Genomic DNA, 18907 nt, shown 5'->3' with positions numbered 1-18907 from the left:
TAGCAGCATTTGCTATGCTCCTCACGAGAGACCCCATTGCCTTCTGGACGAGACAGGATATTTGGCCTTACAACCCAAATGTCAGTGATATCTGGCTTTACAAACCGGATATTGTTGGGTTGGGATTCCTGCATCCCGGTTAAGTTTGGTTTGGACACCACTGAAGCGGGATCTAACGAGACAGCTATAGCACTGGTTTGAGCTATCTTACATGGTCCTTGATGGCATGTTGATGTCACGATGACCTGGGCACCTGGGGGCTTGCCTGGGGTGACCAGGGGGCTTGCCTGGGGTGAGTGACGGGGATTTGAGTTAGGTGACATGTTAGAGTGATGGGAATTGTTGTGAGTGATGTGACAAAAACGTAATCTGCAACCTTTGGTCACAACAACAAGAATGACACATTTTATTATCTCATTATTACGTTTTAGCCCATATGGGTTTCCTGTATTAAAGTTACTTAGACATACAGTATGCAGCATGGTTGTACAATCCGAAGTAGCTTTGAATCTATTGACACAGGTAGCCTATGTTTACTCTACATTCAGAATCAGCACAATATAACGTAGACATCGCTTTAGGTGTGTGTGTGTGTGTGTGTATGTGTGTGTGTGTGTGTGTGTGTGTGTGTGTGTGTGTGTGTGTGTGTGTGTGTGTGTGTGTGTGTGTGTGTGTGTGTGTGTGTGTGTTTGTGTGTGTGTGTGTGTGTGTGTGTGTGTGTGTGTGTGTGTGTGTGTGTGTGTGTGTGTGTGTGTGTGTGGAGGGGGGGCTTCCAGGGTTCCCCCAGCTAAATGGATATTCATATTATAGAATAAATTTGCTGACTCTATATACATACATCATAATATAATCAGCTATTTTCAAAACATTCAACACCTTTTAATATATGCACATGTGACCAACAACCCACAAACAAACAAACAAACAAACAGACAAACAAACAAAAACACAAGCAAGCAAGCAGCAGTGGAAAACTGTATGAAGGAATACTAGAACACTCACCTCAAAACACAGTCACCCCGGGGCCCGGGCATACAGCCGGCGGAACCGCTCGGCCTGATATTCCTTATGTAACCTAAGTAAACTATGCTTAAACAGTTAAACCTTATCTAACCTTATTCTTAATCTTAACCTGAGGAAAACGGTTACAAAACCTAACCCTATTCATAACCTAACCTCAGTAAAACTATATGCCTAACCTTAAACTTATTTCTAACCTTATTCTCAGTAAAACAAATACAAGAATGCAAGAACCACTCTGACAGTGGACAGCGTGAGGTTGGCAGAAAAGAATGAGGACAAGCGTCCCGGTTACAGTCTGGAGTAGCTATTTTTGCTATACTTTTGTGTGACACTATAGTAAGACAATGTACTTTACAAACCGGACATACATGGTTTCTGCCCGACAGTGACGATATGCAACTAGTAAATGTTAACAATAACACAGCAACACCTCCAGGTGGGTCCACACACCACACCCACTCCCCTTACACGTCCTCAGCTCCATTCTATGTACATGAGTATGAGAAAGACCGCCACGGTGACACAGTAGAACACAAAGAAAGCTGCGTTGATCTTGGTGGCGACGCGGGTCCAGTAGCCGGGATTCTGCCAGCCGCCATCTTTCCTCCTGAGGAAGTGAGACACGGTGTTCTCCAGCTCTCTCAGCTGGTCCAGGATCTGCTGCTGTAACACCTGGGACTCTCCTCCCTGATGGGTGATGTCACTAACCTGGACAGAGAGAGAGATTTGGGTTCATTCATGGACCTTGTGCAATATTATACCTGTGAAATGTACCCTTTCTGGAACTATGTGGTTGAACCTGACACGCCTACAATCCACTGAGATTCTTCGTGCCACCTTAATGTCTAACTATATTATGAACAGTAGGCGTACAATAGGTTGCTATGCTCATAATGCACCTAATTTCTAAACCTCACAGTAGTAACAGTACTGTACGGGATGGAAATGTCTCTCCACTATTACAATCATCATAACTCACTGATTTCTCAAATATTTTTCAAGTGGTTTGGTTCGTTGTGTCAGACACGTATGGAGGACACTTCGATAACAATTGAATACTATATAACCCCATATCATAGATGGAAACAGCAATGGTTATTATAAAACACCAACAAATAGGTGCCTACAACAGCACAGGCATATTACTATGCTTGCAGTGGTGTTGCATAATGCCAGCTGCCCCTGGCATTATGACAGCATGCAATCCTGTGGTCAATGCATAGGTCAGGACTATAAGTAGAAGAGTTGGATAAGGAAGTAGGAAGTGGTATTCAGTTGTAGGCTAACCTGTGCAGTGATGGGAAGCAGCTCACATGTCCTGTCACCACCAGTCACATCACAGTACGCAGGAAGCACTCTTCTTCTTCCATCTAAAATGACACGTTGGCACATGGATGAAAGCTAAACAATTTGTTTCATATAATTTGGTCCTGTTGGCACAGGTTTACAGACAGCAACTGTTTAGCTTCTGTGCATTGCGAGCCATTCCACACACTTCACATTGGCTGTGTCTTCTGTGCATGCCCTTGTCACTTTACAAGTTTACCTGTGTTTCTCCCAGTTTATCCACCAGGGGACACCAACTTTCAAGTTTGTCTCTCTACTATCACAGATTCTGAGCTGTGCTACCGAATCTGCCAGCAGGGTCATTCAAAATGTGTATACATTGTTGATAGTGGGAATGAAAACACAGGAACATCACAGGAAGTGGAGGGCTGATGGCGGGCCAAACGGGCAACATCCTGCGATACACATTCTATTGAGGCAAATTCAAATGAAACAAACAGCAGAGGGTCCTGTTTTTCCTTTATTTTGCTGATGGGTTCACAGATCTGTGCCTGCATTTTGTCTCAGTCAGTTGCTGGTTTGTCATTGTATGTGGTTTATATACTAACCTAAACTCCAGTGTAAGTTTGTATGAACTGTATAATTAATAATAATATAATATATTAATAATAATAATAATATTTCAGGTATGTTCCTCCTCACCTCTGTCACAGCTGAGGACGGTGGTCTTGTCCTGTTTGTCCTGCCAGTCCACCTTCAGGCTGTGGTCCTCGTCTGTCCCCGTCTCCTGCATGGGGACAGTGTCCTTCTCCATCAGGTACGTCACCAGAACCGTCTCCAACAGACTCAGCAGCATCAGAGCAAAGATCACGATGCAGTAGGTGGCTGTGAAGATGAAAACACTTAGCTCATGATAGTATAGGTCACTGTGAAGGAGGAAAACACTTTACTATGTAGATCAGGGGTGCCCAGAAGGTAGATCACGATCTACCAGTAGATCACAAAGGCTTTGCAGGTAGACCACATGACATGTCCCAAAATATATATCATTAAAAAAAAACTACTTGAATTAAGGTGACTGATTGATTAACCCATTCTGGGCGGGAACCCCTTTTGGTGTTAGCGTTATGTTATGCTTTATCTATTGAAAAATAGCAGATCTACAAGCTCATAGCGCGCCACCGAGTGGCGCGCTACGAAGAACCACTGACATGGAAACATAGCTTTTTCAGAAAACTGTCAGGATGTAGAAGACATTTTTAGAATCTGATCTCAGGGTTAGGGTTAGGGTTTAAAGAGGGTTAAAAGAGCCTGTCAGCTCAAACACACAATACAAATGCAATACAAATACAAAGTCATATACAAATAACTACAAATTCCATTTTCCTCTCTCTATTTCCCATTCCATGTGTCTTATAGTATGTAACGCCAGTGCTGCTGTTTTCAGCAATGGGATAATACTTTTTTTTGGGTGAGTAGATCTTGTTGAGCTGGTCATTGTGAAAGTAGCTCTCAAGTCAAAAAAGTGTGGGCACCCCTGATGTAGATCATGATACAATAGGTCACTGTGAAGTTAACCAAGCAGGAGAAGGGCGCGCACCAAAATTGAGGAGGTGCTGAAGGTCTAAGGCACTGAACAATGAAAAATAAGAAAAAGTATAAATATAAGTATAAGTATAAAAAAATAAAATAAAAAAATAAAATAAAAAAACGACCAAACATTTTGTTTGATGGTGTCCGATGCGTGTGTATGAGGCCTTGGACATTATTACTGTACCAATGAGTGGAGTTCTGTTGGACATGGAGGACATTACTGTACCAATGATGAGAGGAGTTCTGTTGGACATGGAGGACATTACAATAATAATGAGTGGAGTTCTATTGGACATGGAGGACCTTAGTACTGTACCAATGAGAGGAGTTCTGTTGGACATGGAGGACCTTAGTACTGTACCAATGAGAGGAGTTCTGTTGGACATGGAGGACATTATTACTCTACCAATGAGTGGAGTTCTATTGGACATGGAGGACCTTAGTACTGTACCAATGAGTGGAGTTCTGTTGGACATGGAGGGCAGGATGTCGTTGAGGATCAGCAGCAGCACAGAGATGGCCAGCAGCACGGTGACCTTGAAGCCCAGCTTCTCTCCGCGGTGGTCAGAGATCAGGAAGGAGGACAGGTCCAGGCACAGGAAGAACAGGATGGGCAGCAGGAAGTTGATGACGTGGAGCAGGGGTCTTCTCTTCATGGTGATCTGCATGCATGGGGCACAGAGGGTTAACGAGAGGTGACGCTATAGAAAATGCACGCACGCACACACATTTTACTCTAAATAGGCTACTTTAAAGTCGGTGGATAACATTTTATTAAAGGTTAGGTCTATAATGCTTTATAATGCATTAATAATTATGCACTTATAAGGTTGTATAAATGTTTGTAATTGTACATAACAATTAAGACCAAGGTTTATTACCGCTACATATTATTTATTTGTAGTACTGGTCATACTGCATTTTGCATTAGCTCAGCGGAACAGCATGAGATACATGTTTTCTTTATTAAATAGTAATGTTATATTATCATCAAAATCGTAATGTTGTGCCAATTATTTGGGGAGCCACTTGCAATACCCCCACAGCCCACCAGTGGTCCCACATGTTGCGAATCACGCGTGTAAAGTGTATATGTGTAAAGTGTGCATATGGTTTACATTAAAGTACGTTTACAGTGTATATATGAGGAGTTCCTATCAATTCACAATTGAGGCATTTAGCAGACGCTCTTAATCCAGAGTGATTTACAGTAAGCAAGAACAACACATGGTACTACATACAATACATACAAATTGGTGATCAAGAATCAAAAGGAAGACAATAACCAGTAGCATCTGTCTAACAGTGGAAAATCAGTACAGTAAAGCTATATACTATACACTATACTAGAGTGCTACGTCTACATAAATGCTATCTAAATTACATTAGTTTAGCCTTTGCATAAGCCTGTAAGGTCGTTGAGGCTAAGTTCTATACAGGCTATAAGACGGAGCCTGAAATGGTGAGTTTTCAGACTACGGGTTCCTATGTCTCCTCAGCTCAGTGTGTCATATTGATGTAAATGTACAGTATATGTACACTATGTACATACAGTGTATATTATGCGTTCCATGACTCTTCTTTCGTAGGGCAGCGTGTCGCTGGTCACGGACAGATGGAGGAAGTCCCACTCCCCCTGGCGCTGCATCACCTGGAGAGAGAACTGGGTGGCCCGGGACGAGTTGGAGAACGGGACGAGACGCATCTCGTCAACTGAGGGACGTTGCGACAGACAGACAAAGAGCATGGAGGCAAAGAGGATGTCACTTGAAGAGACGGCATTTACAGTAAACAACCATAGCCTATACTGCTACTAGTGGTGGTTCTCAACGTGGGGTCCAGGGACTCTTGCAGGGTTCCTTCCTCCAAAAGTGGTATGTGCCACTCTACAAATATGGCATAATATCGTTTTTCAAAACGGTATGTGCCCTTTTTTTTTGGAACGGCACATAACGGTATAGGCCTATACCATTTTGAAACAAGGTAAGGTAATTGCTGTTTTTGTAGAGTGGCATGCCAAATTTATGTCACTTTGTCCTAAATTGACCGTTAACAGGTCTGTACCAAGTACCAGTATACCAATGGAGGCCTGGGCCATGGCTCAGTGGTCCAGGCACCTTGGCTGGTAATCCAGTCTGGCAGTGTGCCTTTACTGCATGTCTTCCCCCCATCTCTCTCCCCATTTCCTGTCAGCCTACTGTCTGTCCCTCGATAAAAAATATAAAATAAAAGCGAAAGCCACAAAAAAAAACATTAAAAAAAAAAAAGTATACCAATGGAACCAAATGGACCCTAGGCTATACACCACAGTTTTCTGTCATACACCACAGTGAATGGCAGAGCTCCTACACGGCGATGTTCCAGCTCACCACAGTGAATGGCGGAGCCCACTGTGATGTTGCAGCTCTGCGTGTCGAAGGGGAACTTGTGGACGTCCATCTTGCAGGTGCTGACCACGCGCAGGTCGTCCTCCATGGTGACCGTCCCGTCGTGAGACACGTACACATAGGGGCTGTGCGGAGCTGCGTCTTTCTCTGTCCTACGCACGCACGCACGCACGCACGCACGCACGCACGCACGCACGCACGCACGCACGCACGCACGCACGCACGCACGCACGCACGCACGCACGCACGCACGCACACACAAGCATCAGCATTTCGGAATCATGGCAATTTTTATTTTAGCTATCTTTATTGGCGTGGACAGCTCTTAATAACTTTCAATCCCTATTTTGGGCATGTTTTACATTTTCAAACATAGGCCTAGTGAAAGTAGCCACGTGAGCTTGTAGATCAGCTATTTTCAGTTTTGGAATAGGGCTTATGTGGTTAAGTAATGAACATTGCTGTTCGTCTACTGAGTAAAGACAGGATGTGCTGATTTGAGCAAATGTTCGCTTATTAGATTATAGTCATTGTCAGGTCGCCGTTCTGGCACTGAACCAGTTAATGACACATGAGTGATGTCATTCCCCCTTTTCTGTATCTCAACTGTCTAATGGTCTTAGACATGAACAATATGTTTAATGTGCCACATTACAACACATTAATAAAACAGCAATGCAAGAAATACATTCACTCATAGTGTGATACATTTACTCATGGTTACTTGGAGGGTTCCAAATGGGCCCTTATGGATGTCTAACTCTGAGAATGATCCTTAAGGGTCCATTTGGTTCCATGTGTACAATCTCAGAGTTGTGGCTGTCCTTTAAAATGTTTAAGAACCACTGTGCCACACTAAATGTAGCAGTGCCAGAGCCTTAAGAACTGTGAAGGAAGTAAGGAAGATGAAGACCAATTTATGTGACTTCACTATAGTTTAATTTGAGTCCCAATTAAGCCTCAAATGCATGCGTATATGTGCGTTCTAGCGTGTGTGTGCATACGTGCATGCTAGCGTGTGCGTGCAGCTGTGTCTGTTTTCTTACATCTCGTAGATGAACAGGTCTGGCCTCCACAGCATGTCTATAGGAACAGAGACCTGGGTGATTCCACAGAACAGACTGGGGTCCCAGGAGATGAACTCGTTGTTCCACGTCTACACAGTGAAAGCAAGACATCATTCAGAAGCCAGCCAAATAATACACAAAAGAAGGAGAGGAAGAAAAGGTTCACAAAGACAAAGACATGCACGACGAGACACACCCATAATGTCAAAATGTGGGCCGCTGAAATTGTGAACACACTGGAGGTAGAGAGGATCAGATCTAGGTCAGACTGATATGATTTAATTGGGCATGGCAGCATTTTATTCAGCACTTGAAAGATTCTAAGAAACACAAAGTATCAATCCTCATTGTTGCGCTGTGACTCCACCTTAGCCCGGAGCACTTACTTACTTGCCATAGAACTTGCCCTAGCCATGACAACCTTCCAATCTTATGCAAAGGCTAAAATGTAATTTTGGCAAATTTGTCAATTGTATTTGGATCTCTACACGAAAAAAAGTGCAATACATTTCTACTCCGGTTGTGAGTGCATGGGAGGACAGTTTCGCCAAATTGCCTGAACGCTCGCCTCTCATTGAAATTGAATTTTGATCTGCATTCATGCAGCTAGGATAGAAAAGGACTTAAATCAGGCTTCACGTTGCTGGCTGTACAATATTATACGGTGTGTGGTTCCACTAATGAAGACCGGTGAATTCATATCGATGTGTTGGGAAAACTCACCATTACTGCCCAGATGAAAGGAATGAAGGTTTGTGTCTTCTCAATCTGTCAAACACAAACACACATGCAGGTGAGAACACAAAACATCAACATAACACACCCACTCCAACATAACACACACACTTGAATCACGCACGCACGCACGCACGCACGCATGCACGCACGCACGCACGCACGCACGCACACACGCACACACACACAACACACACACACACACGTAAACTTTATGGCAATACAGATCAACAGATGACACACGCACGCACATGTTGGTATTATGATACTTGTGAGGACAATTTTGTGGATGTCATTATTGCTGTTTACGTTTCTTTTGGGTGAAATTTTGAACCCTAACGCGGAAGCCTGAGTTGTGCTTGTACTTGACGTGTGGCGTTGTCGGACAATTAAAATAGCAAATCTACAATAATCGTGTCACACTTTGACACGCTGGGAGCTTGTAGATCAACTATATTCGGTGCGTGACACCGGCACACAACTATGTATACATCAAGATATGACTCCAACACAAACCGCTGAACGGTCTGAATCTTTTCCTAATTGTAAGTTGTACTGTACTCTAAAACAACCATTAATCTTGTGAGGACCAGGAAAATCCTCCTCACACTGTCTATATCTTATTGTACTATACTTGTGCGGACATTTGGCTCTCACAAGTAGCAATACAAGTACACACACACACACACACACACACACACACACACACACACACACACACACACACACACACACACACACACACACACACACACACACACACACATACACATCTTACCACCGCCAGAATGGCATAGAGGAAGATATCCAGGTTGACCACGGTCAGATGTGTGTGGTCCAACACGGGCCGCGTCGACGTGTACAACTCGTTGAGTCTGGTGAAGTTCAGATGGTCCAGAACCTGCTGGTAACTGCACACCTTCTGACAGGAGGCTGTGTCTGTAGGGAACATATATGTTTACATGATCCTTTATGTATGTTAATCTCACAGTCACAACACACACAGACACACACACACACTCACACACACACACACACACACACACACACACACACACACACGCACACACGCACACACACACACACACAAACCTTACCTGTGACCACGAGCAGGAAAAGCAAGACGATGTGCATCATAGCTGCGCCTGCAGTAGGCTTATATGTGTGCACGTATGGCACGGTATATGGTACGGCACTGTATGTTGTTGCGTGCAGTCAGAGCGATAGGTGCATGTGTATGTGTCTCGCCTCTCCTGTCTCTCGTCTGCGCTGAGAAAGACCTTGAGAGACTTGCGTCTATATATCCGAACTGTGGTCAGTATCACCAGACCTGCACAACTGAGCCTCTTGATTGAGTTTACACTGAAGGGGGGGGGGGGGAGTAACTAAGTACATTTACTTTTAAGTACAATTTTGAGGTGCTTCGATACTTAACTTTACATGGGTGTATTTCATATTTTCAATGCTCGATCCTTAATCTACTACACTACATGCGGCAGAGTTTGCACATTTTACTCCCCTACAATTATTAGAAAACCCAATTTGATTTAGATTGATATGATATATATTGAAAACATCACCACGTAAGCCCTATTTTATACTCATGATGTATCGTGTGACGTGTCGTGTTGTGAGCTTACCAATCTGCTATATTTTAAGAATATTGACACCTTTTGAGGACATTCTGCCTTTAGTATAGGCTACCAAGTATATTTTATTTCATACAGTTTTGATTTTACTCAAGTAATAGTTTGAATACAGGAGTACTGCTACTTTTACTTATAAATAAAAGCAGAGTACTTCTTCCACCTCTGGTGGCCTGGAGAAAACGTATTAAGCGTTGTTTTTGATGTGCTAATGCGAGACAGGTGCTTGGCTGAAAGGGACAAACGTCCCACGCAGATCCACATCCCAGCTGCTCTGATCGGGTTACAGAGAAGAGACGAGGAGGAGGCAGGGCTTCTCCAACATGTTCATGTCAAGGACCCCCAAATTGATATGTGTTTTTTTTGCCACGGACCCCAACTGAATAGACTGTGTGCAAAGGACCCCCATTAGGGAAGATTTAGGTTTACAAAATGATTCACATATTTTTCAGATTTTCAAGATTCTTCGAAATGTGTCGAAATAAGCTTACAAAATAAAAATAAGCTTACAATTTACAAGTACAACGCATGGCATCACAACATGTTGTGAGCTTGTAGATTGTCCATATTTTCGAATGGCGGAAGTATAACATCCACTCTCCCTCAAGGAACAATGGTGGTCCCCGGACCCCCCTTTGAGAACCTCTAGTTAAAACTCCTTGGACTCCAGGTGGCTGTAGATGCTTTAGGTAGCAGGTGTGCCAGCCGAATTTGCAATATGAGTGAAGAAGGGGTGGTCTTGTTGTTTTGCTGGAAGTGAAACTAATCGAGCCCCCCGGCTCTGTGGATGCCCAGCGATGCGATCAGTGTTTTCATTAGCGGGAGGTTGGAGTAATGATTTTTTACACGCCGATCATTTTTACATGCCTATTTCATCTCATTTTGAGCCATAATGTCCATGAAGACGGCGTGCGTGCATGCACATGGGGATTTTGGCTGTTTTACAGAGACGCTAGCGGTGGCTATAGCTAAAAAAAATATCAAATCTCTTTCTCTCGGGGGTGGCGACCTGAACAAAGGTAGATTAACCTCGTTATCTCAGGCGTGGCATCTAAAATAAATAAAATATTTAAATATTTAGAAATATGTGGGATATTTTGTTAAACATTTTCACAACACAAATCGTGCATGAGTCGCTGCCACAAAATATATGCCGTGCAATTCAACACGACCATGGCTGTAGCGGTGGATGTGATTGGTTTATAAGGCTGGGTAACGGTGGTTATGATTGGTTTATAGGCTGAGTGACGGTGGCATCAGTGGTTATGATTGGTTTATTAGGCTGAGTGACAGATACGCTGTGCGATTCAAGGTGACCGCGGCTGGACAGGAGGCAAGGATTTGTTTGTCCATGAAGAGGAACAATGTGTGTGTGTGTGTGTGTGTGTGTGTGTGTGTGTGTGTGTGTGTGTGTGTGTGTGTGTGTGTGTGTGTGTGTGTGTGTGTGTGTGTGTGTGTGTGTGTGTGTGTGTGTGCGCACGCACGTGTGTGGGTGTGTGTACGGGTGCACTGGTTTCTCTGGGTTGAACATTTAGTTCAGAAAGTGCAGGGAAATGTATCTATAAGTATTTCCTTTTGGTCTTCACGTTAAAATTGTACATTGTGGTGTTTCAAAATGATCAAAAACAATCTTTGAAGCTTTTTTTGTCATCAATGTTTTGATGCGTTCCTTGTTATTTTCCAGTTAGAGTTTACCTTTTTGTTACACTGCTGTACCTTCATTTTGCAGTATTGTTCTGTGCCTTCCACTGACATGAATAGCTGGGGGGGCGGAGCTTCGCGCCAGTTCAGTCTCTATCCTTTTATATACTCTATGGTCTGCCCCTGTAGTTCTGTAGTTCTGTACCTGCCTTGTCTAACCTTCTGATTTGTCAGTGTTTCCACCTGTGTCCTCTTAGTTCCCCAGCCTATCCCACTGTTGATTGTCAGTTGTGTTCACCTGTGTCCTGTTATCCGTGTGTCTATATAGGCCTTCTCCACTGTTTTGTCAGTTTTCTATGTTGTTATTTCATGTGAAGTTACGGTATCTCCTAGTGTTCCTGCTTTTAAAATAAACTTTATTCAGATGATTCAATTATTTATTCAAATTATTGATTTTCTCACATACAAAATAAGTGGTCAAAAATATTACCAGAAACCATAGGCAGAGAATGGGGAAGGAAGCTAATAGGATATTTGACCAACTATTCTAAAACGGTTAGTCCCAATACTTGATTCTGATTGGCTGGTTACCGTTGTAAAATCAACGATAATCCACACTTTCAATCACTTTATATCATTCCCAGCTGATCCCTCAGCTCTGTATCTGAACTGGAGAAGGGGAGCACTTGATTGCCTTACACACGCTGGCCGTGCGGGCGTGTAAGCATAGCCCGCGCTCATATGACTGTGAATGTGTGGCTCCGGGTGGCCCCGTAAAGACATGAAGCGCTATTATCCTGTCACAAGCAAAACAAGGACGTGTGGCTTGCTCTGGCGAGAGGGTAGAAGACCCTCCGCTATTGCGTCGGGTCTATATCTACGCCTCTCAGCCATTATAAAATCCATGGTAACCTGAGACCTCTTGTGGCTTATTAGATTGTCAATATTTTGAGAAGACATATACATTATAATGAAATAAATGTATATGCTATATTATTTATGTACGGACATGTTGGACCTAGACATCTTCAGGCACGCTCCCAAAGCGCACCACGTTAGGAAGAATATTTTACAAGTAGCACAGATAGGCGATCTACAAGGTCACAACCTGCCGCATAATGCGACGTGATGTGAGTTTATAAGCTATTTTCACTCTCTTTGAAGCCTTTTGATCATTTTAGACAAACGTGCTTATACTGTGTATGTGTTACATTTTAGATGGTATAAACATTGACCTAAAGTTGGTGAGTGTGTTGCGTATGAATTAACGTGTTAATGTGCTTCTTCGATATACTGCTCCTTGACAAAGACACTGGGAGGATCAGCCTCCAGTCCACCCAGGTGACCCAGCATCCCTGTCATTAATAATACAAGACAATAGTATCTGTAACATGAATCTGTGAGCCTCAAATAAAAGTCATGTCATGCAACGTTGCCTGCTTTTCATGGTGAACATGCTGGAGAGCAAAATAGTAATACACAATATAATGGCACGTGCATTTTCATGTATTTTAATGTTCTATTTACACAGTGACAATTTGCATCACGTTAAAAGGATTGTTTTATAAATAATCATTCACATTATATAGGCCAAGTAAATTGATATGGGGGTATATTCATTCTGACTGACTCTCCTACCAAAATGGGACAGAGCATATCTAACTAGATAAAGTACCCCACGGGGCACAGGTCTCCACCAGGCCAGGTCAGGTTGTGGCCTCCTGGTGGCGCTATAATAGGCCAATGTGAAAAGGGGGCCATTTCTTCTTACGCCTTGGATGGGAATTGGATCATTTGAGGCATTTTGTTCCAAAAATGTGTCGTGCAAAAATCCACCTGCTGGTGGCGCTATAACAGGCCATCAAAGGGTGGGATATATTCCTCAACCTATAGTAGGAAAGTCTGTGAACGATTTCACATAAATTGCACGCTGCGTTCATGATTTGAGGCTTTTGTTCAAAACGGGCAAATCCTGCAAAATTGAAAGCCAATGTTAGCCAATTAGGATGGAATATGAAGTATCGGACGGATCCGTCTTGAACACATGACTATAGAGATGGTGTGTAACGATTTGCAGGATTTTTGGACAAAATCTGGAGGAGCAATATCAAAAAGTGTGTTTTTCTAAAGTCGGCCTCCTGGTGGCGCTATAACAGGCCATTCTGGAAGATTTGGGGCAGAGGTTCATCGTTGGCATCCAGGGAGTGTGTGTGCAAAACTTGGCATCGACTGGGTTAACGGTGCCGAAGATTAGCTGGTAACAGTCGTACGGACGGACGCACACACACTCACGGACACACATATGGACGGAGTGGAAAACATACTCTCACCCCATGCCTTCCGCCTGGTGGAGACAATCATCTATGACTCACTGGTTTTCAGCCAGTGGTCCGGGGACCACCAGTGGTCCGGGGACCACCAGTGGTCCTTGATGGGGTTCCATGTTGTAAAACATACAATAGACAGACAGTAATAAACAGTGCTTTTAAATGTCTATGTGGGCACTGTGAATATGATAATTATATGGGAGCTCGGGCGGTACCAATGTTTACATAAACCAGACCACGTACTGTACCACTGGACTCTTTAAAGTCAGACTCATGGCTCATGGCATGCCCATACCCTCGAGGCCTGATACAACCCTACAGCCCCTCCCGCTCACTTAGATCAGCAATAGCACTGGATGGAACGTGCTGTACCTAAAACAACTTCGCTAAAGACACCCGGGACAACGCTCCACACGTCCGTCCGACCTACAGTCTTCTCTTCTCCCTCCTGGCTCCCAAACTGTGGAATACAGTCCCCATCGTAGACAGAACTGCATTCTCAATCCTAATTCCCAGCCGTATTCTGAAGACTCACCTCACCCTATATCACTCACCTCTTCAAACTCCACCTCACCCCCTAGCACTCACCTCTTCAAACTCCACATCACCCCCTAGCACTCACCTCTTCAAACTCCACCTCACCCCCTAGCACTCACCTCTTCAAACTCCACCTCACCCCCTAGCACTCACCTCTTCAAACTCCACCTCACCCCCTAGCACTCACCTCTACAAACTCCACCTCACCCCCTAGCAACTCCACCTCACCCCTATAGCACTCACCTCTTCAAACTCCACCTCACCCCCTAGCACTCACCTCTTCAAACTCCACCTCACCCCCTAGCACTCACCTCTTCAAACTCCACCTCACCCCCTAGCACTCACCTCTTCAAACTCCACCTCACCCCCTAGCACCCCCTAGCACTCACCTCTTCAGACTCCACCTTTGATCGATTTATTAACAGTATAGGTACACATATACTTCAAGCACAACTCAATACAGAAACTTTGGACTACACCACATAAAGCATTACACTTGTTTACAATAGGGTCCACCATTTTCAATTCATCAGAACATTTAGAGACGTAAAAATATACACTTCTATATAACAAAAAAACAGGAGATCATCATAAAAGACCTCACCTCCTAGCACTCACCTCTTCAGAGAAAATTCCGTTTCTATGCATGATCCACAACAACAGACATTTGTGACTTAAACCAGCTGAGTTTTTCAAGTTCCACAGATTTATTCAAATCACCACAGAGATATTTGTTTAATTAGTAACATTATTCTCTCATGACAATAATTTGATTCTCGTGACAAAAACGGGATTGTCTCACAGTGGCTCATCGCAGATTGATCTTCAATAACTGGTAATTCAGATTGATGGGTAGGTGCGAGGGCAGGGACTCCAAGCACTTCAATAACTGGTGTATTTCAGGTACACTTGCTCGTTGCGCTTAGGAATGTAACAGCCAATACCTGCAAGCAATAGAAAGAGTATAGTAACACAGGAAGATAGACGAACAGACACACAGAAATTTCAAAATACTTCCGGTCGTACAGTCTTGAGCAACGGAAGCTCTGAAAATGAACAGATGATAAAGCGGATGGGACGCCTCCTCCCCACTTCCGTTTCATCTTTAAAGTTGTGCAAATTGCGTGTGAACATGATCGGCCCACGGTAGAGGGGAGAGAGAGAGAGAGAGAGAGAGAGAGAGAGAGAGAGAGAGAGAGAGAGAGAGAGAGAGAGAGAGAGAGAGAGATATGTAGGTTTTGAATTTTCTTATTCTATTTTGCAAAATTAAAAACAATAACATTTCAGTTTAGTTTCAGGTTTTTTTAAATGCTAGTTTTTGTAAAAAGGAGTAGTTCTAGTTAGTGTTACTTTTACTTTTTTTGTAATATGTATTGTTTTATTGCATATGGTTTTAGTTAGGAAAACAGCAGAGACTCACCAACATCAGTTGGCTTGATTGTACCATCTTCCGTGGTCCCCAGTATCTGCCAGTAGGTATGTTCTGTAGCATTCCCAGCCAAACCGTTTACATTCTCCAGGTAGGGTCCATAGTCCAAGTGTTCACTGTAGGTGAAACTGGAAGGAGGAGAGGAGAGGAGAGGAGAGGAGAGGAGAGGAGAGGAGAGGAGAGGAGAGGAGAGGAGAGGAGAGGGAACATTTGAATCTTGTATCTTTTCTATGTTTGTTATTACTTAGTCAGAGATACAGTACCTGATGAGGTCAGTGTGACTGAAACCTTTCACTGTAAGTGTGCAGGATTCCTTTCTCCCTGTCTCATGTATAGCCTATTGACTCCTACACTCCTACGCACCAGGAGCAGGTGTGCAGAAGGACCCTTTTAACTAAGTTTGTTAGTTGCCATGCATGGGAAGCACAATTCACTTTGCAGCCTCATGGAGCTCAGGGGTGGCTGGCGGCTGACCAACATATATATTTTTTCCCATTTGTACTGAGTTTTTAATTTAGGTAAGTAAGAGGCCTGCATTTTGTTGGGTTCCTTCTGGTAAGCATAGCGTTTTAGTTTACATCATTAGCAGTTATGACCCAACGCCAACCTTCCCAATTATTTCAAATAAATACTACTATATGTTGGGCTGTAGTCTACGTTCGTGTTCATCTGGGCACTTTTATTTTATTTTTATTTTTTTAAATAAACTTTGTTATGGTTAGATAGGTGGAAAAATAAAGAAGCTCGTAATGTGCTGCGAGTGATGTGCTGTGAGCTTGTGAGATAGATATGTTGTGTGTGTTTAAAAAAAGAATTGGGATTAAGATGTCAATTTTTTTGGCAGACATGATAACTCTGTGATGGGTATTAAATCTCATCTCTTATTCTCTAACCTGTTTTTCCTGTCTCACAAACAACACACTAGTGTCACTAGAGGACTTAATTGGCATGTTTACGCAGTAATGAAGTTAACACATTCTTAGCCTTACCCAGACACATGATGCATGTCATGTTTTTGTGTGAATGGGGACCCCGGTAAGATTAGCTGTTGGACATGCTAATAAACACAATAAATGGTCAATGACTCACAATTGTCTGATTTACCAAATGCAGAGGTGTTAATCAGGATAAGCAAACCCAACTATTTGGGCATGTAATCAGCTTTGAGTGAAGAACCAAGGTTTGCATGCTATAAATTTAGCCTAAACCAACAGTGCTGTCATCTTACGTGAAGTTGTTGTAGGCCATCTCAATCCTCCTCATGGCTCCAATTAGAACACCTCTGTAGGCCACCTCGATGCAGTAGGTGTTATTGGGGGTGTTCTCTATGCTATTCATCACCAGAAGCTTGATGGGGTATGGACCATATCCAGCTGGAAAAAAAAACATCACATTCCGTGCTCTGCCGATTGAATCGTCACTATGTGGTATACACACAAACACACAAAGCTGGGCATAGTAGTGGCTAGCTCTAGTCCAGAGCTCTAATGCCTTCATTATTATATTTTCACGCTAGCAGAGAGTACACTAGTTCTGTCGTTCAATCATTTCATTATTATATTTTCACAATTACATTAAGCTCGTCACATGAAACTCTATAGGCCTACCGTCATATGCATACATCTGTCGCACAAATTATTAAAACATTAGAAGGTAGCCGGCTTTAGATTGTGAAAATGTAATAATAATAATAATAATAATAATAATAATAATAATAATAATAATAATAATAATAATAATAATAATAATAATAATAATAACAATGGGAAAAAAATACACTTTCAACGACAAAAAAGGGGGCGGCCTATTATTATTGTGTACAATTCAAAATACTTTATAAAATTTACTTTACTAATAGCAAAATGGTTAACGGGTCACGTGGTTACATGGAGTTTTGCACAAGCATATTGAAGTGGTCTGGATCATCCCTACCGTGTGGCTCTGGAGTGGTGGTCGCCACTGGTCCTGGGTTCTCAGGTTGTGGGTTCTCATGTTCTTCTGGGTTCTGATGGTGGTCGATGCTCAGCTGAAAGTGAATGTCGGTCCCAGCCTCACACACACAGAAGAGGAAGAGCAGCAAAGCTCCGCTGATGGTCTTCATCCTGACAGGCAGTGACTGTGATACTAATCCTGCACACAGCATGCAGACGCTTTATACTCACCCACCTCTAGGTGGAACAGCCCCTTTTTCAACATGACGTCCATAAGATATAGGCAGGCAGGCCAGGCAGGCATGCAACCAGGTAGACAGGTAGACAGGCATGCAGGCAGGCAGGCAGGCAGGCAGGCAGGCAGGCAGGCAGGCAGGCAGGCAGGCAGGCAGGCAGGCAGGCAGGCAGGCAGGCAGGCAGACAGACAGACAGACAGACAGACAGACAGACAGACAGACAGACAGACAGACAGATCAGTTCCTCTGCTTGTGTGTCGTTGTTTACATGAAGGATTAACAATGGCGGGTGGATGAATTTTTTGATGATTTTCTTCTTACACAAACATTAAATTCCCATTGACAATGAATGGTAGGATGTACGTCATATATGGACCAGTGGCGTATCCAGGAATTGGCCAGGCAAGATATGTGTTAATTGTCGTCTCCCCGCGCACAATCGTAGCACTAAAGGTTTTCAAAGAGATATACCTGCCAGACGAGTAGGATACAAAGGCTGAAAGGCATGCATTTACATTCCAATGGGTGATTGAGGGTCGCGCTCTACCACAACGGCCAATCAGCTGTCCATTAATAGTTCTCAGATCTTGTTTTTGTCCTCTTTTTTTATCATTGTATGGATTTTGGCCAGGCGAGAAATGGATTTGGACAGGCGGTCGCCTGCCCTCGCCTTTCCATTGTAGATACGCCTCTGATGTGGACGTGCAAATTGGCTCTTTTTGTCCAATTCAATTCCCATGGAATGGAGAATTTATGTGTCTGAGCAAATTGGCTTAGTGCCTATTTTACGATATGCTGTACGATAAGAGCGCCCCTCACTTCACACAGGTGTGATTTTTGAGGGGCGCTAGCCCCTCCTATATTCATATAGTGTAGATTTTTGTCCTAAAACAAACATTAAATGCCATTGACAATGAATGAAGAATGTATGTCAACGAGCAAATCGGCTATTTCGTCCTACACAAAGATTAATTTCCCATTGACAATGAATAGATGATCTACAATGAAGAGCGGCCCTCACTTCACACAGGTGTGATTTTTGAGTGGTGCAACCACTCCTATAGACAG

General features: G+C 43.3%; 3 protein-coding genes across 3 annotated transcripts in view; all 3 read right to left on the bottom strand.

Annotated features, from left to right (window-relative positions):
- Positions 1-18907, bottom strand: part of LOC306936618 (histone H1-like) — a gene marked incomplete at its 5' end in the record, with an annotated part of 45696 nt that overhangs the window by 9550 nt on the left and 17239 nt on the right. The gene's annotated exons all lie outside the window — the stretch shown is intronic.
- Positions 1498-9229, bottom strand: LOC306936236 (5-hydroxytryptamine receptor 3A-like; the record flags this gene model as incomplete). Its single annotated transcript, XM_079519728.1, has 10 exons — positions 1498-1731; positions 2311-2393; positions 3013-3195; positions 4355-4565; positions 5456-5616; positions 6273-6442; positions 7337-7446; positions 8081-8125; positions 8871-9031; positions 9190-9229. The coding sequence occupies 10 exons, from the start codon at positions 9227-9229 to the stop codon at positions 1498-1500; spliced, it is 1398 nt and encodes a 465-aa protein (XP_079375854.1).
- LOC306936625 (uncharacterized protein) lies at positions 14928-17807 on the bottom strand. Its single transcript, XM_079520209.1, has 4 exons — positions 17605-17807; positions 16901-17045; positions 15664-15800; positions 14928-15187 (listed from the first exon to the last, which is right to left on the bottom strand). The coding sequence occupies exons 1-4, from the start codon at positions 17771-17773 to the stop codon at positions 15126-15128; spliced, it is 513 nt and encodes a 170-aa protein (XP_079376335.1). The 5' UTR covers positions 17774-17807; the 3' UTR covers positions 14928-15125.

The sequence above is a fragment of the Electrona antarctica genome (genome assembly GCF_951216825.1).
Source record: "Electrona antarctica genome assembly, chromosome: 14".
NCBI lineage: Eukaryota > Metazoa > Chordata > Actinopteri > Myctophiformes > Myctophidae > Electrona > Electrona antarctica.
The sequence above is the reverse complement of the archived record's forward strand: the minus strand, read 5'-3'. Positions and strand labels throughout refer to the sequence as shown.